This window comes from Phialemonium atrogriseum, assembly GCF_030411735.1.
Source record: "Phialemonium atrogriseum strain 8032-3 unplaced genomic scaffold QBC33scaffold_4, whole genome shotgun sequence".
NCBI lineage: Eukaryota > Fungi > Ascomycota > Sordariomycetes > Cephalothecales > Cephalothecaceae > Phialemonium > Phialemonium atrogriseum.
This window is the reverse complement of record NW_026848141.1, coordinates 653844-673708: the sequence shown is the minus strand read 5'-3', so window position 1 is coordinate 673708 and position 19865 is coordinate 653844. Positions and strand designations below refer to the sequence as shown.

Below are 19865 nucleotides of genomic sequence, written 5' to 3'. Positions count from 1 at the left end.
GCTGATATTTCATGACAATTTTGGGATTCTTCCCCCCACCAGGCAAAGAGACTGAACTACCCCCATCGATGCAAGCAAGCCGACCTGCATGCTCTCCCCTATTGTTGAAGGTAATTTCGGGTGGGGTCACAAAGGGTGGTCCAGTTCGAATGTGTCCTGCACCTCGACCCAACTCGGCGTCAGCGAAGGTGGGTTACTCGACCGCATAGGTGTTTTACCTCTTGGGTTCCATAGTCAGGCGGCAGGCATCCGAAGGAATTGGGTCCGCATTATTACGTGAAGGTTTCCCGTTGATTATTACGTGAAGGTTTCCCGTTGGGACGAGTTCTTGTTCTCCAGACCAGCGCCCTCATCGTCCCACTCTTCACAAGGTGGTCTAACTCCACGCTGGGATGCACTAGTGGTGACGGATGGCATGGCTCGCATTTTTCAGGTCGACCGCCTCTATTTTTACTTCCCAAGTCCGTACTCTCGGGTGGGTGGGGGGTTGGTATAGCAGTCTGGTCCCACCTTCATGGTTAGTAGGGAATATTGCCTGCCAGCGTGTCTTGGGGCCAAATACCAATACCTCGGTAGTCTCGCCGTGGCGGCTAGCTAGGTAAAGGAAATAGGAGGCATTATGGTTTTATGGTTTTGGTTGGTTGCAGCTGGTAGCCCTAGCAGGGTTAATGATGGCTTCACAGAGAGAGGGTCGTGACATTGGCGTACACGGTTGTGTTACAGTAACACGATCTGGTTATGATCCATAGATCGTGCATTATCCTCCTCTAACTTGTGCTCTCAGCTGGGTATGGTTACGTGCACGGACACGCGTATGACTAGTCGTGAGACGGCCATTGTGATGGAATCTCTTCTCATACATTCGTGGATGCGGGGTGGCATGGGGGCGGGGAAAGGGAAGCAGAATCGCCTAGGTTTGTCTGGCTCTATAGTAGATACCTGGGGTGGACTGGTATGAAACTCAGTCGTGCGAGCAGCGGCCTATTCCGCCTCATGCGTTAGTCTTGCCTTAAGAAGTGATATCCATCCCTGCGAGAACTTGCTGTGAGGGGATCGATGGAAGTCATTGTTTCATACATTTGGTCAGATTCTTAGCATTTATCTAGAGAAAGTCCCCAACAGCCCGAGCTTGGTATAGAACCGAATCAAGAGATGTTCTGTCTCTGTATTTATACATTGTGTGGAACTTACACATTGCCTGACAATACCCACCGAATTAATCGCAACATTCCTGAGATGGAACCACAGCAGTAAGACATGCATTTTCGCCGGAGAAACACAGTTTAAGGTTTGTTCCCTGAGGGGAAGGGACGGAACCATGCATCTTTGTTCTCGAGTTCGACTCGATAAATCCGTAGGGCATGAGCATATTCCCGAGGGGAATTTTATCTCATTTTAATGGCAAGACGCCAGAGGAGGGGGACCTTTGAGTGGTCCGACTCCTTGGCTGTGATAGAACAGACGGAATTCAGGATATGGAGTCACACAACAAGATGGGTCCTCGAACCAGCAGCATCACAACTGCCCTTTTTTTCAAAAAAAAAACGAACGCCTTACCTTGGTGATGATACAAGAAGCAATATCTCTGGGCGCCCACTGCACCAGCAAAGACCCCGCAGGTAATATTGAGAAAGGAGCCCATGGCGTGGTCGAGGCTCAGGGGACTTTTCAAGCCACACGGCCTCCTCCTACCATGTACGCATAGCTCTCGCGGTAGGTCCTACGCCCTCCCTCACCTCACTTGGTCACCGGCACACCCTGGGGTGATTGGTCACAAACGTAGCGAGTGACCTTGCGGAAGACCCCGTTTTTGCTCCAACCTGCGTGATTAAGTAACGGTGGGGAAACGACGCAGCAGATGCTTTCTAGCACGTAACTACTGAGCATATATGGGCCAATATGTCTCTCTTGTGGCGCACGATGGTTCCGGGACCCGAGCATGTGTGAAGCTAGAGGGTTATACAGGGACGATACAACGCATGGGAGGCAGGTGGCAAGAACGAAGGGGCGTCCGAATACCATTAAGGGCTCGGCTTCTGGTAGACGGTATAGCCATGGAACTCATCCGCGTTTCCCACGCGAGAGTCGACGGATAGCTTTAAGGACCCGCATCCGCATCCGGCAGCAACGGCTTGACGGGGTAGTTAGCATAGTCAGCGGCTAGGAAGTCGAGTTGCAAGAACCGGAAGACTCGTAACTTATACGTAGTGGTAACCTGCCAAGAAATAGGTTTTCTGGGAGTGCTCGTCGAGATGGAAGGGATGATCCATGATCAACCAACAGGTTCCGAGTCTCTGTCTGCACCGACACATTTCGATTCCGCTGCCCTGGGAACGCGATCTGCCGCCCAAGCACAAAATCAATTCCTTCCTGTTGGTAGCCGGCACACGCCAGCCTACACCGTTCGGGCAGCGCCGTCAAAAGGTTGTGCCCCGGTGACTCGGTGAAGTGGGGCCAGAGGGGTGGGGAGCGGTGGATATAGCTTGGCGTACAGGGGACGAAAAAGAGAGTTACCGAATCCGGTAAAGGAGGCGAGGTCGGCGACCTGGCAGGGTCTCCCCCGCAAACGCACTCCCCCACGTACGAGGTAACTTAAGGTGTGCATGGTGCACCCAAGCTTAGTAGGTACATAAATACAATTGCATGTATACTTGTGCGTCATGACCGCATCTGTCACCATCGAATGGGCCGAAGTGTAGAGGAGGAGCAGAACGGGTCAGATGGTCGATCATGACACAAAATGGGCGAGAGAGATTGCGCATATGTAGTATATTGAAAAGTTGAAAGGGGGCTAGTCGTTGGCGCTGGCGTCGATTGGAGATCACCCGTCGTCGATTATGTGCTGATACTATGACATGCCTGAAAAAGGTAGTGGTACGTCGTATATGTACGAAGGTACAGATGTACTGTACCTTGCGTGCACATACCTGCCTACCTATGTATAACTGAGATGTGTCCCCCCAGTTCCCCAGCGGTGGGAACCACAGGGTTACATGGGTCACACTGATCCCGCCCGGCACCACAGAAAAGGTTCGCTGAGCGCTGATCCGCCAGTCCGGCTCCTGGTTTGTGCAGGGCCGGGCCCAGGTCGATCGCCTTGAAGCGCCCGTTTCCCGTTTTTCGTACTTCCCTTTCGCTGATCGCAGGGAAGGGGTCGCCTCGCTTGTGTAATTATCTCCTTCCGGGAGGAGAGGCGGCCTCTGCTCTGTTGCTTTCGAGTGGAGTTGCCTTCAGCATGCCGCAAGGTTTGGCAGACCTGAGCGTTCCCAGGTTTTGGTGATTTGCAAATCTAACCACACCCCCTGCTCAACTTTGCTCATCCCCCTCCCCCTGTTCATCGCCGGCAGGCGGCTGAAGACTACATGCGTAGATGAACCTTACGAGGGGGAATGAAATAAAAACCAAGAATTCGCGGCCCGCTTATTTCCGATGTTGGCAACGATTGTCGATATATCTTTCCCTTGCCGATTCTGTCCCTTGCTCGGAGGATGCCGCGTTGCATAGCTTGCGACTCTGGTGATCAGCCCTTTCGGGGTTTGCTTTGGGAACCGCCGCACCCCGGCCCGTTGCAATTGATTTCTTTTTTTTCCTTTTTCGCACTACGTTCAGCCACCGCCCACCCAGTTCAGTGGCTTCGGCGCGGAGCGCCACTGGAATGGAAAAACAAAAACAACTCAGCCGGGCCAGGATCTGTGCCTACGCTAATCTCTCTGGCGTGCCTTTGCAACGGGCTGGGGCACCGTGGCCTTACCCGATCCTGAGTCGGTCGCAGGTTTTCGAGACCACTTTGAGCAAGGGAACAGGAAAGGTCAGTAGCTGCTTGCCCTAGGCCCAGAAAGGGACAAGTGGAAAGGGAAGGGACAGGCCAACGACGTAACGGTAAACCAAATAAGTCACGAACCAATTGATTTGGATAAAGAGAAGCACGCCAATCCACGAGCAGAGAAAGGAAATCGTCGATGTAGATCACAACCCGATTCCTCGCCGAGAACGTCAATTGCGATCTACCCAATAGACGCCGCATCCCATGTCCCCCGTTGGCGATCACTCGTCCAAAAACCCTAATTGCGCCGAGGACGGGCTCCTCTCTTGTGAGCCTGGGGCCCGCATCTGGCAATCGGGTGTCACCCAACTGAGGTCGAGCCGTCCAGATCCGGAGACTTGGCACCCAACCCTAGCCCAGCCCCCCCTGTTACTCTACAATATGTGTACAGTCGTATCCCGTACGGTAATTAAATCATATCATATCACATTTTCTACCATGTGGGATCGGAAATCTCAAGCTCAACCCCCCTGCGACGATCGCGAACTGACGTATCTGACAAGACGAGGAAGAGGCTTGTCAAAATAGTGCAAATCATGATTCGTTGTTGGTTCCTTCGCCGTGCCGACTGGCTCGTTGCTTGTTTGTTGGGAATATTTCGCCTGCCAAGCCCAAGCCCACCAGACCTGAATGTTGAGGCTTTCCGCTTCGTACACCGAGCGACGAAGAGGGTGCTCGCCATTCCAACGGTTAGTTGGCGACACTGGTAACAGGAGCATTGATTTTCTGGGTACACTGGAAGACGCTGGCTGTTGGACGTAGACAGATGTGTGAACATTTTTGGTTTAGATTATATTCCTTGACAGATTTGCCTCCAGACTATCGTGAACCCATCATAACAGCCACGCCTCCTCCCGAGACCGATATACACCAGAAATGACATAGAAAACGCCGCCTGATGTAAGCGGTAGGCCACAGAGGCCCCGTCTCCTCCACGATACATTATGCCGGAAAGTGCACACAAAGATATATAGAGAAAGCTTCTCGAGCCTGCTTCGAGAGCAGAGCGGTTGTGAAAGGGAAATGGGTATCCTAAATGATTTTGTGCTCTTCCGGCGCCATATGCCTGTTTCGTCATGGCAACTGCTCTCTGGCCGCATCGGCCTGATCAAGACCCCCCTGGGTGCCGACCATCTTCTCTCTGTTCTCTCCAACGTTCCGAAATTCCTTAACCAAGCAGTGAGCCAACAGCAATCCGTGTTGTACTGCTCACTTCCTGGTTGGTCTTCCGCAGCGGTACTTCCTGAAGCCCTACCGGTGAGTTGGGAGCAGTAGGTAGGTGTGACGTGGGCGAGTAATACTCGGGCCGGGAAGAAGCTATCGGGGGCAGGCTCTGGGAGGGCTCTGCGCTGGCGAACATGGGTGAAGTGATGGCTCTCAGAGGAGGCAGTTTGTTGTCAATAGGAGACAGTGATGCCCTCGGAGACGGGAGAACTTGGATCTTGAAGGGTGGGAGTTGAGTGGCGGGAGAGCGCATGGTGTAGCTTTCCGGGGACATTGCGTAATGCGAACCCGAGTCTGACAGAGACGGGGTCATATCCGACAATGGGGAGTGGATTCCTGGTGAGGGGAGTGGTGTCTCGACGCCGTAGCTCCGGTCACGCAACTCAACCGAGAGGATTGGGGGTGGTGGTAATGGCCGGCCTGCACCGGGAGGGGGTAGTGTTCTAGGGATGGTCATGGCTGCCGACGTCTCCTGGGTGGGCATGGCCATCCTCTCGCCGTACGATGCTGCGTTCATGCGGACGGCTTGCCGGGTATCCATCCTCTTCCGGCGGTTTTGGCTCCCATTCCACCAGTTTTTGACCGCGTTGTCGCTGCGACCAGGGAGCAATCTTGCGATCTCAGCCCACCTCTTCCCGAACTGGCGAACAAACTGTTCAATCTGCATGCCTTCCTCTGGTGTGATGGGGTAGTGCCTCAACGAAGGCTTGAGGTTCTGGTGGTACCGCTCTCGACATTGCTTTGCTGTTCTCGTTCCAAGGAGCTGTGATGTTCGCACCCAGTTGAATGCCCCTTGAGTCTGTATCAGATTCATGAGGATGGCATCTTCCATTTGAGACCATGGGCCTCTCTTTTGGCGAGTTGACGACATGGTGGCGTCCTGCTCGGAGTTTGCCAGATTCAAGTGGATTCTCTGATCTGTCGCCGGAATTGCGGTCCTGGAAATAGAAAGACAGGTCCTTTACTGGTCCAAGGTATGAAAGACGATCCTCGAGCGTAGTATAAGGGTAGAGATGATGAACGTTGGTGGTCGGGATGAGAAGTAGAGTAAGTTGATAAGATGATGTTGTCAGGAGAGTAGCAAATCCGGTTGTGAACTGAAGAAACAAGTCCAGGGGGAAGCGCGAGGGTGGAAGTATCGGTATGATATATTTTGATGCTGAGAATGAGGCTTCCACCGGGGGGGGGGGGAGGGCTGGTGGGGTTATATGTCTCCCTCAGCTTGGGTAGGTAGGCGAGGGCTGGACTGGATTATGGGGCTGTGTGCGGACAAGGTCGTCTTCACTACGCCAAGGGCCAAGCCATGGACTATTAAACGAACAAGTCTGCTGGGACACGGTACTGGATCTGGGATTCCGGGGTGGGGGGGTGAGGGGGGTGTGGCCGTGAATTTCGAGGAGTACAAGGGAAGAAGGAGAGACACCATGAGATATGGGAAACGCCAAAGGGGCCGGGGCTTGTGGGAACGGTTTTGGACTACGTTGTGGGTTCCGGGTAGGGTCCGTCAAGTGGGAGAGGGGTGTGAGTGGCACAAGGACAAGGTTGGTGTGTGCTGTTGGGCGATTCACGATTCACATCGAACACAAGCAAGATAAACGGGGCATCAGCGCCAGCAACCCGCTGCCAAGGGTCAGGGACAGGGACATGCTTGTCTGCGCCGGCATGGCCTGAGCGCCTACTATGTACCTAGTGGAGAGCCCGTCCAAGTGTAAATAGTGATGTGAGTGGTACCTCCCTCGGCGGGTGGTTGTACAGTACATCACCTAGGTACCTATGCTAGCTAGGTAGGTACGCTAGTGGCCACCTCCAGCCGTGAGAGGGGGGGCAGCCTATTTTGCATCCATGTCAAGCTGGTGCCAGCGGGCAACATCTGTCCGCAGAGGATCGTCAAGCGGGTGGGTGTGCGGAGTCCAAGAACAAGCGCTCGTGCATCACCTACTTCACTTCTTGTGCTGTGACTCTGTGAGATCTGCCCAAAGTCGGGTGTGGAGGAGGAGGAGCAGTGAGTGACTGGGGTGCCTAGCAAGATACCTTGCTCGTCAGGAGAAAAGAACCCCGTGTGGACCAGGGAAGGATCTCATGCTGCCGATTTCGTTCGCTCCATGGGCTGGACGACTGGAAAGCTCTCTCGACTGCCCCTTTCTAGCGACACCCCCGAGGTGGAATTGTGTTAGGTCGCCCCCCCCAGGTTTTCAAAAGTGGGATGCTAGATATAGTAGAAGCGTCAGAAGGACGGAAGGAAGGAGTGGCCGTCAAACTTCGTAGGAAGACAATCACGAACCACTGGTTGCCGGATTTGGAGCCCCGGTACCTGGCTCTGAGGTTCCAGGTCATGCACGTTCATCGGTTCGGGTGCAGCCCCAGTGTATAGTGTATAATTTTGGGAGGGATGTTGGACGAAAGCGGGAAGATGTAACCCACTGACCTATGTACGTCTACAGTAGGTGGGTCGGTGGGCCCCTTTTGGAAAGGTGAATGGGCAAGCCCAGGACTTGGAGAGGACTCAGAGTGGCTACTTACCTCCGATGCCTAGGAGATACTACCTACGTGCCCTTGTAGTAGTAGTGGTAAATAATATGATGATAGGCAGCCTACCTACCTTCCAATGTCGTGTAGAGTCTTGAGTGCAATCTCATGCTGTCAACGCATCCACATATTGAGCCCGAGGTTGACTACCAGCCTCGTCCCGTGGTTGCCATCTTAGCCACGATTTACGGAGATTTCCACCGTCCTAATTCCTAAACCCCATGCGAAGGACCCCTAGTCAAAGTTACCTCGGCTACCTACTCTACTTACGTGAAACCACAATCATATGGGGGGAAGTAGACACCAAGAGACCAGGATAAGGCTATTATTGAAACGCAGGCGGGACTGACTATTCCCAACTGCATTCATTGTCGTACCAGGATCAGGCTCACAGCTCGCTGAACGAAAACGGTTTCTGTGGGGTTTTATTTTATTTTATGGATACTTTCCTCTTCACCACGTGCGGAATCGAAGTGCTGCAAAGTGGAGACATCTTCCGGACCTCGCGGAGTGTTACTCTCGCTTCCTTCCCTCTCTCCCTGGCATGACCGTCGAGGTGGCAATATCCATATGACTACAGGGCATGAGCTGGAGGGAGTTATTAATATTTACACTTCTCCAGTGCTACACTGTTCGTCTAAAGTACGGGTCCGTCCTCCGTCACCCGTACTTGGTAATTAAGGCTTCAACCGTCCGTCCCAACCATGGTTGGCCCGTGCTCATCCGACGGGGGTGGCTTCAGGGCGATCCGTTCACTTGGGATGCTCCCGGCTAATTACACTACGAGGGGCGCCTGGGCCTCCCTCCAGCCAATCCCCTTTAATCCCAACTTGTTTCCCTCAACGGCTGCACAGAACGGCTGGACCCGGTCGAGATATTCGATATTAAGTTGCATTCTTTCATCCAAAGACACTGCGACTTGGCATATTTGCATTTTTCTATTAATAATCTTTGTTCGGCTTCTTGGTCCCATCCTTGTATAAAAAAAAAGGAAATGACAAACAGATGGAGCATGCCGAATTGGAGACAAACCGAAAATAAATAAATGGAAAAGAGGATGCGATGTGGGAACTATGTAGGTACCCTGACATTGGGACCTTGCGGGATGTTCCAAGTTCGAATTGGCTCAGCATGGACCCTCTCCTATTGTTTTCGTTGCCGTGAGTATTTTCGCTTGGTGATGTTGACCCAAGGACGATGGGCTCGACGATTGGTCCTGCTGGTTGCAGGGCCAGGTGACAGAGGAATCGGCAATCTCCAGCTTCCTGGGTGCAGCAGCAAATGAGTGACCCACACGTCTCACCACAGGCGCCAGGGTAGCGAAGTATTCCCATCCACCGTGTGAGACAATCTGCAAGAGTCAGCTCGGACGGCCACACCAGACAGGGATGCGGCGGCCCCGGCAAGCCTCAAGGCACAGATTCCAGCCTCAACCAGGGTATGCCGAGCCACTGGGACCGCCAAACACCCCTGCTTCGAGGTGTGGCTAAAGCCCGAATCGGCGACCAAAATCCCAAAGAAAGGAGCGATCTGCCCCGCCGACAGATGCCAAGCGGCTAGCGTTGACGCAAAAAACCGTTGTCACACAGCGCTGGGTCAGAGGCGCCCAATCAGACGGGGATGATCTTCAGTGGCGTTTCTTGTGCCCTCGTCGCCTTGGGCCATCTGATTGAACCCAAATGCACCCTTAAGCCCTTCCGGGTGAAAAGTAGCGAGTATTTCAGCTGTTCCCCTCGACGCCCCATTTCCCTTACCGAGACATGACGATGGACATGGGATGGAGCTCCCCATGCCCATCGGGACCTAGGATGCAAGTCAACAAAAACGTTGCCATGTCCATATGAGCGACGACGACCCCAGGCACCCCGCAATCAATTATCCTGGCGAGACCTCGGAAGAAAAAAACAATACCATGTACACCATGTTCTAATGCAGCATTTCCATTTTTTTTTTAATGCCACAGTTGTATTTTGAAACACGAGTGACCACTACCTTTGCTTCCTCCTGCTTGAGGTTCGTTTCCGATGCACAGGGCTATCCCCGAGCCCGCCACGGCGTGTGGAGGATAGGCTGGGGTGAAGGAAGCACTCGCACCCGAGTGCTGCCCGATGACAGAGCGAGGTAGGAGGCAGTTTAATCGAGGAGGACAACCCGGGAGGTCGTGAAGCAACTCTCGGTGGCGAAAGTTTTTCAGTTACAGCGCGGATGATACGGATGGTTGACCTGCATAGCTGCACTTCAGGTGGGTGTTTTGGGCGACGCAATTTCAAGCACGACATTCAGTGAGCGAGTGCGAGTGCGATACTACATACCTACTTCTCCGTAGTCCTCGTCATCCCAAAAGATAAACACACAAAACACTCCCTGTCTGGGCCCTGTCCAAACGCGATTGGCCGCATCCATTTCATTCGTTTATTACCTCCCCGTGGGCCTTCTTTGTAGATCCCGGCGGCAACCCAACGGCGCCGTCCGTGATCATCGTCAAAGAAGTGAAGAAACCACTCTCTGCCCATAGCGCCCAACGGCCGTATGGAGTACAAGGTGGCTCGGGCCCTCGCCCGCTACCAAGTCAAGACCCCGTGTGGCCCGCACAGATCTACTCTCGATGGGCTCCATCGGCCATCGAATTTCCCAATCCGGATTAGCTGCCTCCTACGGATGCTACACAGTACCTGAATTGACGACAGGTTAGGAATTGACAACGCCCATCCATGATCCTAACATAGTACGTCTAAAGTGAGACACGACTCCTTTCCATTGCAGGAACTACCATGATAGATACCTAGGTAGAGTATGGCATGTAAACAACAAAACCAAGTTCTATCTCTCGCCCTGCTTTTCCTCAAGGTCACATCCACCGCCTGTCAGACCCAGACCCTGTGTCAGCGACCAAACAGCCTCCCTCCCCAGCCTTGCCTGGCTTGCCTGGCTGCCCTTTCCAGCCTCAATGTCGATCCCTGGAGAATCCCTCGGCGATCCTTTGATTGGGGTCCTCGCTTCCCTGCGTCAGCGGCACATACCAAGATCAGCCCTCATCTGGTTTTGGGCCACAGAAAAAGTAAAAAAGAAAAAAGGAACGATCGTCGAGGCTATCTTGTCATTAAATATGTAATATCTACAGTACCCGCCCATCTGGCCCAGTGGGTTACTAGCGACCAGTCTCCCGCATTTTCGATTGGCCGCGATACGACAAATCTCACGTTGCCCTTGCGGCGGACCACAATCCTGCTGCCCGTTGGCCTGTCTCAGCTCCCAACGAAATTCAACGCGGCGTCCGGGAATGAGCCCTGTGGCGAAAACGTTCCCTGATGAGCCTCTCAGCCTCATACCGATCCCCCCTTTTGTTATTATTTTCTTTTTCCTTTCACAGTTTCTTTTCTTTTCCCTTCCCGCCCCCCTCGGTTCGAATTCGGCCATGTAAGCTTGCCCCATCCATGTAGACGGGGTTGCCGCGTGTGCCTACAAGTGTGCCACCCCAAGGTCAAAGTACCACTGGTGTGCGCCTTGTCCGTAGCTTACTCACTACCTGCGGCAAGCAGGTGTTGACGTATAAGTGTACATGAATACCGCAAATCAGCGATTCCGCCCAGGTACCGACAGGGAAGGCACCACAAACCCATCCCAGCCCTACAGGCCAGTTGGTTCCCCTGGAGGCAGCTCGCTATCGGCCCTTTCAGGGCTTCGTCACCGAATAGCTGCCCCGGGTCTCTCTCTCTCTCCCCCCCTCTCTCTCTCTCTCGTCCCTTACCGGCCCATTTCCTCTCTGTACCTTGCCGATGAAAGAAGGGCCCTTTCTCCCCTTGCTGCCGCACCTAAAGCGAGCTAGGGATGAGGGTGGGAACATGGTGCATATATGTTGCGACAGGGCTGCGGCAGGGCGGTGACAGATGGGACAGGGGCAGCACACACATCATGCTGAGCCAACCGGGGCACACTCGCTTGAATTTAGACAGGGTAGATCCAAGATCGGAATTGGCTGACAGGAGAGATTGCCTTTGCATCAAATGCGTCGATACTTGCCAACGAGATCCCAACCTCTGCCTCCTACGGATGCCTGAGTCTGCCTGCTTGTCAGTTCGTTGTTTTTGTGAGCGGGTTCGTTCGTTGCTAAGCAGCCATCGGCTCGGGGTTCTTCTCTACTGTCGCCCAATTGACCGTCCACACCGCCCCTTGTCATGATCAAGTCATTGGGCTGCCGGTGCTGACGATGGTGTGCCGAAATTCCCGCATGAATAGCCACGACAGTGCGTTGATAGGCCCATGTCCCAAACATCAACTCTCGCGTGGGTATGAGTTGTCAAACTTTGCTCGTCTGTCACTGCTCCCGCCTATCTGCTATCCGATCGGGTAGAATTCAGTTTTTTCTCGCCAACAAAACGAACGTTAATGAGGACCTTCCCCCCTTTTGGTAGCATATAGGAAGTGCAGCAGAGGTGCAGCTGGGGTCCATACAACGCCCATTCATCGGTCGTCCCGAACTGAAATTGACGTACGCAGCTGGTGCAAAATATCAGGGTCCGACATTAGAGGCCAGGTCGTTGCAGGACGGGCCGTATGTTGTGTCCCAAAGTGAGGGGACCATTTTGCTTTTCCTCTCCCCCTTACCCCCCCTTCCCAAAAAAAAAAACAAAAAAAAAAAAAAAGCAATAAGAAGGGTGGGGTTGCGAAGCAGGGCCATTGTGAGCTGTACAGACTACCGCCGAGAGCGCGGCAAGTAGATAGGCCACCCGGTTGTCTCACTGGCCAGATACTCTCCCGCCCCCTTTTTCTCTGCCCATGTGTTTGCACCAGGTCCGGCCCTCCAACCCTTATCCCGGTCCCTACCTGAGACTGACAAAGAAGAGTTGACGGCTTGGGGGGGGGAGGAAATATGGACCCAGAAAAGGGGGCGTTCCGTAGTGTGTCGAGGAGGAAGGCTCTCGAGAGTGCACCGTCAGTCTTTTGGGGATGATCATTGCTGCTCCTCGTTTCGGCAGCCTTGGCCGGAGCGATGGTAGGCCGGCTAACGCCCAAAGGAAGATGGCAAGGTAAGCCACTCACTCGGGGTTGAGCGACGGGGGTTCCTGTATCTAGGCAGGTAAGCAAGCCCGGGAGAGAAGGGCGAAGTACGGACGTAATAAGCAAGAAAAGCAAGAAAAGACGATCGCCAACGAAAGCGGCAAGAGACAAGCGGGTGGGGTTTGGTTCCCCCTCGTCTTGACATGAGATGGCTCAAGACGGGGAAGACCGAACGCATCGTTGTCTATAGACCAAGAACTGCAATGGCTGTCCGAAACAACACGGAATTGTATCACGGGTCATCCCCCCTCTGTGAAAGAGAGCCCCCAGCGTTCTATCGCCCTTGGTTGGTCTTTCCAACACACACAACCTTTCGACAAAATTAACGACCATAACAAGAGTGGTATCCTTCCATCAGCATCTCGATCGAATCCCAGTTGAACCGGGTGGTAAGTTAGTCATAAACAAAGAAAGATAATGAAACCGCACGCCTCCGACCGTATGCTGGGGAAGAAAATAAACTGCCTGCTGAGGTAGGTGTCATCCCTTTCGTCCCTAACCAGGTCCCATACAAATACTCCTTTCCCGTTGTCTTGCCCAGGGTCGCAGACGATGCCGAAAACCAATCCCAAGCTGCACATCTTGTGAGCCAGACATTCCCAAGTGTCTCGTCCCCGCCCGCATCCGACCAAGCAAGAGTCTCATTCCAGAGATCGATGAAAGCGCCGGAGGGAAGAAGCAGATAAAACGCGGAATCGGCTGCTTGCGCACCGATTTGGCCAACGCCGAGCGACACAAGATCTATAGGTATATGTCGCCTCCCTTGCCGGCAACCCAGCGGCGCCATGCTTCTTCGTAAGCATCCTCCAAATCACGAACCCATCTCCGAGTGTCGAAGAGGGCGCAGCTCCACTTGCTTCTCCAGAGTAGTCGCCTCAACTCGGACAACCTCCCAGAGCCCTCGCCGTAGCCCTTAGCGGTGCTGTATGACAGGCTCGAGGCCAACTTGATAGCGAGATCCTCGTACTCGGCCTCGTCGGTCGCAATGAGTTCCTCGGCCGCCCGGTCGCCCTCGGGCCCCTTGGGGAGGGCGCCCTTCAGGATCGATGCAGCCATGCGCGAGCACATCTTATATTGGTATCTGGAGAGGGTGAGAAGGGGCGTGCTAGACCATAGAACATCGGCTGCGGTGGTGTGCGCGTTACACTCGGGGGTATCGAGGAAGATATCGCAGACCCTTGCTCGCGAGATGTGCTGCTGCTTCGGAGCAACATCGGTGAAGACGATGCGGTTCGCAACCTCCTCTCCCGCCCATTGCTTTGCAGTCCGCTTCAAGTTGTTCTCGCCAAGTTCGGGGAATCGAAGGAGCCAGAGAACAGCATTAGGAACGGCGTCAAGGATGCGAAGCCAAGTCCGAAATGTGGTGGGATCAATCTTGAGCCATGCATGTTAGCCCGAAATCCCATGGGAAGGCGGGCGGGAGAGGAGCAATGGAAAAACAACGTACCTTGTAGAGCTGGTTGAAATTACCCATGATGATTTTGTCATCCGGAAGGCTTGGGAACAACTCCTTTCGCATTTTCCACCGCCTTCGCTGTTCTTCTTCCCACGACATGGCCCTGTCGCCAGACCCGTCAGCGGATTGGGCGTGATCACAACAGAAGAACGTGTCTCTGCAGAAGATGATATTCTCCGAATAAATCCAGCCGTCAGTCTCAGAGGCTTCTTCGTCGCGGAACACGTCCTTGAGACTCAGGTTACTGCGATGGGGCCGCAACGTCGAGGGCGGGATGGCGGTCTCATCGGCTAGAAGATAATCGCACCACTCCGCACCAAGAGTGCCCGCAAAGCCCATAAATGACATCTGGATGGGAGCAGGGCGAGCTGCAAATATCTCATTGCGAGCGCCGCGCGTATAGCCGTTGAGGTTGACCAGGATGTGGATTTCATCCTCGACGATTTGGCCAATCAGCCTGTCGGATGACCAGTTGCTCACATCTCGGAACACAGGGGCCTCCTGCTCGATCTGCTGGCGGTGTATTGATCTGTCGCTGGATGTGGTGGCATAGCAGAACGCTTTGGCTCGCTTTTGGTCATGAAAACCAAAGACAGATTGCATCCTACGCATCCATGTTAGCTACCACTCTTGTTGGTGGGACGATCGAGTTCCAAGGCTTGCGAAACTTACAGATGTGCCAAGGGGTGGTTGTTGAAATCGGATGACACGTAGCCAATGTTCAACTGAGGACTGGGTGGCCTAGGTGGCTCATATACCGATGCCGGGAGCCAGGGTGACCGGAGCGTGGAGCACGATATCCTAAGCGCGTTCCGCTGGGAGATCATCCTGATGTCTTTGGCCCTCAAGGGGCAGGTGAATGTATGGAAGGGGAGGACCGTGGGGGCGGATGGGATTGACAAGCTGGCAGGAAGTCTCGGCCGGAGGTAGCCGGCTGAAGACTGGACACCCCGTACGTATTTGTCAAGGTACCAATCTCGCATGGCAACCCGACAGAAACGTTCGATCAGGCGAAGGATTCGGGAACCTTCCCATGGCCGGCCAGCCCATCGGCGCAGCTCCGAAACGACATCGACAGAGCCGTCACCAAAGCTAAACCTGACGTCGTTGAGTTGCGAGGCTAGCTGCAATAGCGTGTCTTCCTGGAGGGACCCGCAACCCCAGGACGAGGCATCCTTCAGTTGTCTGCCAACCATGTCGACGACTCGCTTCATCAGGCCGCTCCCCTGTCTCTGGGTCCGGACATCTGTGAGCATCCCCGTTCCGTCGACATGCCAGCGATCGTACTTTCCACCATACAGAACCACGCCACCGCGATCCCTCCAATCGCAGACCGAGTTGAGAGCAGTCGAGAGGCCACAAACAGCTTCGGCAAAGTCCGGGTTCGAGTTGACGGCTCGCCTATAGTACATGATCGCATCGTTGATGCGACCTCGGTCTTTGACCGCGTTTGCAAGGTTCGTGAGGGCAATGTCAAAGTTGCCGTCACACTGGACGGCCTTCTCGTACATGTGAATCGCGGAATCGAGCTGCCCGATGTCCTTCAGAAGGCTCCCCAGGTTCGTATGGAGATGCACGTGCTTAGGGTCAAGCGACAATCCATAGTGATAATAAGCCAGGGCGAGCGCAAGCCCACTGCCTGGGACAATGCCGGGGATATTCTGGCATAGGGCGGCCTCGGTAGCCGCCGGAGGTTGCGAGACGGGCTGCTGAACGCTGGCCAAAAGAATGCCGACGTTATTGGCGGTAGACGGGCTTTCTTGCAGAGACAGTGACAAGTAATACAGAGCTAGGATATCCCCAATCCCTGTCGGCTGTCTCATGAGTCCAGGGGTTGAGCCTCCAGTAGACATGGCGTCCTGGAAAATCTTGGCGAGAGAGAGTAGAGAATTGCTCGTCGTGGAAACCGCCGCCTTCTTGTGACTGCCGCCCGGAATGTACCGAAGACCGGGAAGTTGACCATTGTTGGACGAGAAGACCAGCTGGGCTGTGTGCTTGGCTTTCTCAGGAGGTAGCAATAGCGGATCTGCGAGCGCCTTTTGTGCATAGTTCCGTGACGGCAATCCCTGAGCATCTTTCGGGGCTAGTACCATTTGTATCATGTGAATGAGGGACTGCACTCGTCGTATTTTTCGTCCGGTACTGATCAGAACCGCTTCCTCGAAAGCTTCAGACGCCCGATCAACATCCTTCAGCGCATAAAGCATGTTGCCCTTGGCGTGGATAAGAAGGAGCATCCGGCCATTCTCGCTCCCTGGGATCGCATAGCCACTGGAGCCAAAACCGGGCTGGTTGTTGCCCGTGTCAAGGCTGGAGAAGGGAATTTCTGGACTGTCCTTGTCGGTATCTAGAGCGAAGGAATCGGATGCATGGTCGGCTGCTGAGGCAGTTGATGACATGTCCGTCTCACTGGCAGTTTCGCTGGCCTGGTCACGGGCCACCCCTGGCCGCGGTATCCTTAGAACTCGCTGAACGAAGTTGACAATGTTCACCGCTTCTTGGCTTCGCTGGTTCGAACAAAGGAGTCCGACAAGGTGCTCAACTGCCTCCAAATAGCTCGGGCGTATCTTGACTGCCCGTGCCCAATGTTTTTCGGCCTCTTCCTGCCGATTCAGGCAGTACAGCGTTGCTGCAATATTCGAGATAGCCTCGACGTGACTGGCCAAGGTTAGCAATCTGCGGGGAAGGAAAAGAAAGAAAGGGGGCCCAAGGGGGACCACGGGGAGTAGCAGTACCTCTCATCTAAACTGATGATGCGCTTGAACCACTCAAGTGCCTCCTCGTAGTGTTCAAGTCCGTAATGCAGACAGCCACCGAGTAACATCCCATCGGCCCATTTCCAGCCGCTGTGCTCGCAAAGATTCGACAGCACCTCAAGCGAAGCTCTAGCACTAACGAGGGGCGAGCTCACACCGTGGGAATGAGCTCGATGGCCAACGTTTGCGTAAAGACTGTCAACACGGTTATGCATGCGTGGGTTGCCTAATATCTCGGCCGGAACGGCGGTATGGACGCCCGCATGCTGACCCACAACACCATCGGGAACCCCCATCGAACGAGGGTCAGTCGGACGTCCACCAAAGGTGAAGGCCCGGGCCGGATGGGGCGGCTTTCGAACGAGGTTCTGAGGGTTTATGGCCGCAGGGTCCGTAAGGGTATGGGACGGCCGAGGTCGGGCCTGGCTCAAACTTGAGCTCAGCTGCTTGGGTGGCCTAGGAAAGACTACCATCTTGGACGAAGATCGTGACCCCAATCCTGGCTTGCTGTGAGTCTTCCTGGAGTGGCTAAGATAGACCAGAAGATCGGCATATGTCTGGTGGGCCTGCGCAAGCGCCCGTTCCTTAAACCGGGCATTTGACGAACCCTCGCGTATCGTGCTCTGCGGGGCCCGGGGGTTACCTGAGCCTAAAGAGAGTGCCTCTAGTCTGTGATGGGTGGTGTTCACCACGGGATGGCCCTGCCCGTAGCGGGAGAATCCGTCGTCGAGAGGATGGCTGGAGAGGTGCGTTCTGAACGGTTGGGTATGCCCTAGCAGCGGGCCGTTAGCATGTCCGGGGTGAATCATCGGTTGCGAAGGCATGAATGCACTGTCGACGGCCGCATTCTGGGGGATGAAGCCCGCAGCAAGGGGAGCAGACGGGCGGTAGTCGGACAGGCCCCCGTCTCTCCAAACTGGAGATTGCTGGAATCCTGCAGGGCTGAACACGGCGGGGCTCAGGTTTTGATGATAGCCAGGCCCAAGAATGGGCTGCATGGCCGGGGCAGGCGGGTAGTTATGGTGGGCCATAGACTGCAAAAGGGGTGCATGCGCATGGTCTCCGGGAGAGTGGTCCTGTCGAGCCGGTGTTTGTCCCGCGCCGGCCCATCCACCAAACGACGCAAGCGCCGAATTCAGATTTTCGATTGCCTGGTCGGGGCTATTTGTCACCGTGGCGGCCGAGTACGGCCATCCCGGGTTGGGGGGAGGCCGCGGCCGGCCAGTTGAAGACGGGTTCGAAGGCCGCTGGACAACGGCGGTGGGGTAGATCTTTGAGTTTGCCGACACAATCATATGCTTCAAGGGCGGAGGGCCTGAAGCAAGATGGGCCATGGATCCATCGTACCCGTTGTCGATTGTCCCGTTGGGGGTCTTCCGTCGGAGCGAGTGCTCATTGTTGTTGGAGGCGCGGGCGTGGATAAAGGAGGTCGTGATGCGGTGGAGAGCAGGGGCGGCAGACGGCTGGGAGGCACGGATGGGAAACGCACGCTGCGACTGGTCGGCATTATGATACGGATTCGAGGGTCTCGAGGGCGGAGATTGGTGATGGATGGAGAAGAAGCCGGGTTCGAGGTGCGACTGGAAGGATGGGAGGTGGTCGAAATGGGGAGGGCCCTGCACCATCTGGGGGTGCATCTGGAGTAGGGGAAGCATGAGGGGCGGATGTCCTCGTCAAGAATCAACGGGCAATTTAGAAAATGAAGCGAAGTTCGGATGGGAGGAGCGAGGAGTGCAAAAGAGCGACCGCCTGATCGATGCGTCATTGCCTGCCGTTCAGAGCATGGCAGTGGTTGCTACTCCGGCATCTGAGCGGAGGGGCGCGCGGCGGGCGGGAGCCAGCGCCTACGACGGAACCTCGATTAAGCAGAACGGTGTCTCCTAATGCCTCTGCCCGCCAGACCTTCGCAAAGAAGGCGGGCACGAGAAGGAGAGAGGGGGAGAGCGAGAAGGAGTTTGGCGGGGGAAGTGAGGGGTGGATTCGTAGGCGAGCTGGACTGAAGGCGGTGATAGTTGTTAAATTGGTTGTTAGTTCGATGGGGGGAGGCGTGGGCGGGAGTCTAAAGCCAAAAAGTGGAATGGCGCTTTTTTAGGAAGGTAACAAGTACCAGCTACGTCGTTAGGCGGGCGGCGGTAAGGCGGTTGTGCCATTATGGGCTGCTGCTCGGGAGACCTGCACCGCCAGTGGAGCCCGGCCTCATTTTCCTTGACCGCCTGTGAAGAGGTTGCGTTACGGCGTTACGGGCTATTACATGGCCGTTGCCAGTTACTTCCGGCAGGTATTGTACATACATTAAGCACTAGGTACCTACCTACCTACATAATACTTTACGTAGGTAGGGACTCCTCTCGTTCTATTTTCCTTTTTTCTCTGCACTCTGCAGTGATACACTCTAACGAGTAAGAAGAAGATCAGATCTATAAACCGGTCTCAGCGGGTTGCGCGGCACGTCTTTTGTGATTTCCATCTGTTTTCGTGCCCTCCGGCCTCCACTCTGGGTACCCCTGGCTGGCATCCATACGAATAATTAACTGGAACATCCACCCGCTAATAAAGGCAGAGAGGGCTCATCCCCGCACCTCAGCGCACCGCACTTTAAGCGATCAAGCATTCCTCTCTGGGAGACATGTTTGGAACCCAACCCGCAATCCAGCCAATCTTTACTACAGCCAATCCTCACTCCAGTCACGGCCCCTTGATCGAGCGGAGAAGGGCAACAGCCAGCGAGCCAGCCAGCCTCCGGATATACCTACGTGGACAGATCAACACTTCTGGGCGCGTGGCTTACACTTAGAACTTGGCAGCCTGAGCCCTTGAGAGGGCCATTCCATCACACTTGCACACGCCTAACCGCGCCCCCGGTCACACAACCACACCCTCCCCCGAATCCCTGCATTGGCCCTGCCAGGGTCTGACAGCAGCCACTAATACTACGAATACCTGCATGCGTATGCGTATTCAGTAATAATCCGTACTTTCTTCCTAAGTTCCTGCACACCCAAAAAAGTCCCTGGCAGGACTT

At 54.7% G+C, this 19865-nt stretch overlaps 2 protein-coding genes across 2 annotated transcripts; both read right to left on the bottom strand.

Moving 5' to 3' along the window:
- Positions 1–4762: 4762 nt before the first annotated feature.
- Positions 4763–6238, bottom strand: QBC33DRAFT_269020 (myb-like DNA-binding domain-containing protein). Its single transcript, XM_060423170.1, has one exon. It carries the CDS (start codon positions 5916–5918, stop codon positions 4992–4994), a length of 927 nt encoding a protein of 308 aa, XP_060286698.1. The 5' UTR covers positions 5919–6238; the 3' UTR covers positions 4763–4991.
- Positions 6239–13292: 7054 nt separating this feature from the next.
- QBC33DRAFT_268920 (glycosyltransferase family 41 protein) lies at positions 13293–18684 on the bottom strand. The gene is made up of 4 exons (XM_060423169.1): positions 16823–18684; positions 14760–16745; positions 14079–14691; positions 13293–14005 (listed from the first exon to the last, which is right to left on the bottom strand). Exons 1-4 carry the CDS (start codon positions 18496–18498, stop codon positions 13373–13375), a joined length of 4908 nt encoding a protein of 1635 aa, XP_060286697.1. The 5' UTR covers positions 18499–18684; the 3' UTR covers positions 13293–13372.
- Between the last annotated feature and the right edge of the window lie 1181 nt (positions 18685–19865).

Coding starts and splice junctions, on each gene's coding strand:
- QBC33DRAFT_268920 (XM_060423169.1), bottom strand. CDS start 18,498: ATGCTTCCCCTACTCCAGATGCACCCCCAGATGGTGCAGGGCCCTCCC. Junction 16,746..16,822: donor ATCATCAGTTTAGATGAGAG/GTACTGCTACTC, acceptor AACCTTGGCCAG/TCACGTCGAGGCTATCTCGA. Junction 14,692..14,759: donor AACCACCCCTTGGCACATCT/GTAAGTTTCGCA, acceptor ATGGATGCGTAG/GATGCAATCTGTCTTTGGTT.
- QBC33DRAFT_269020 (XM_060423170.1), bottom strand. CDS start 5,918: ATGTCGTCAACTCGCCAAAAGAGAGGCCCATGGTCTCAAATGGAAGAT.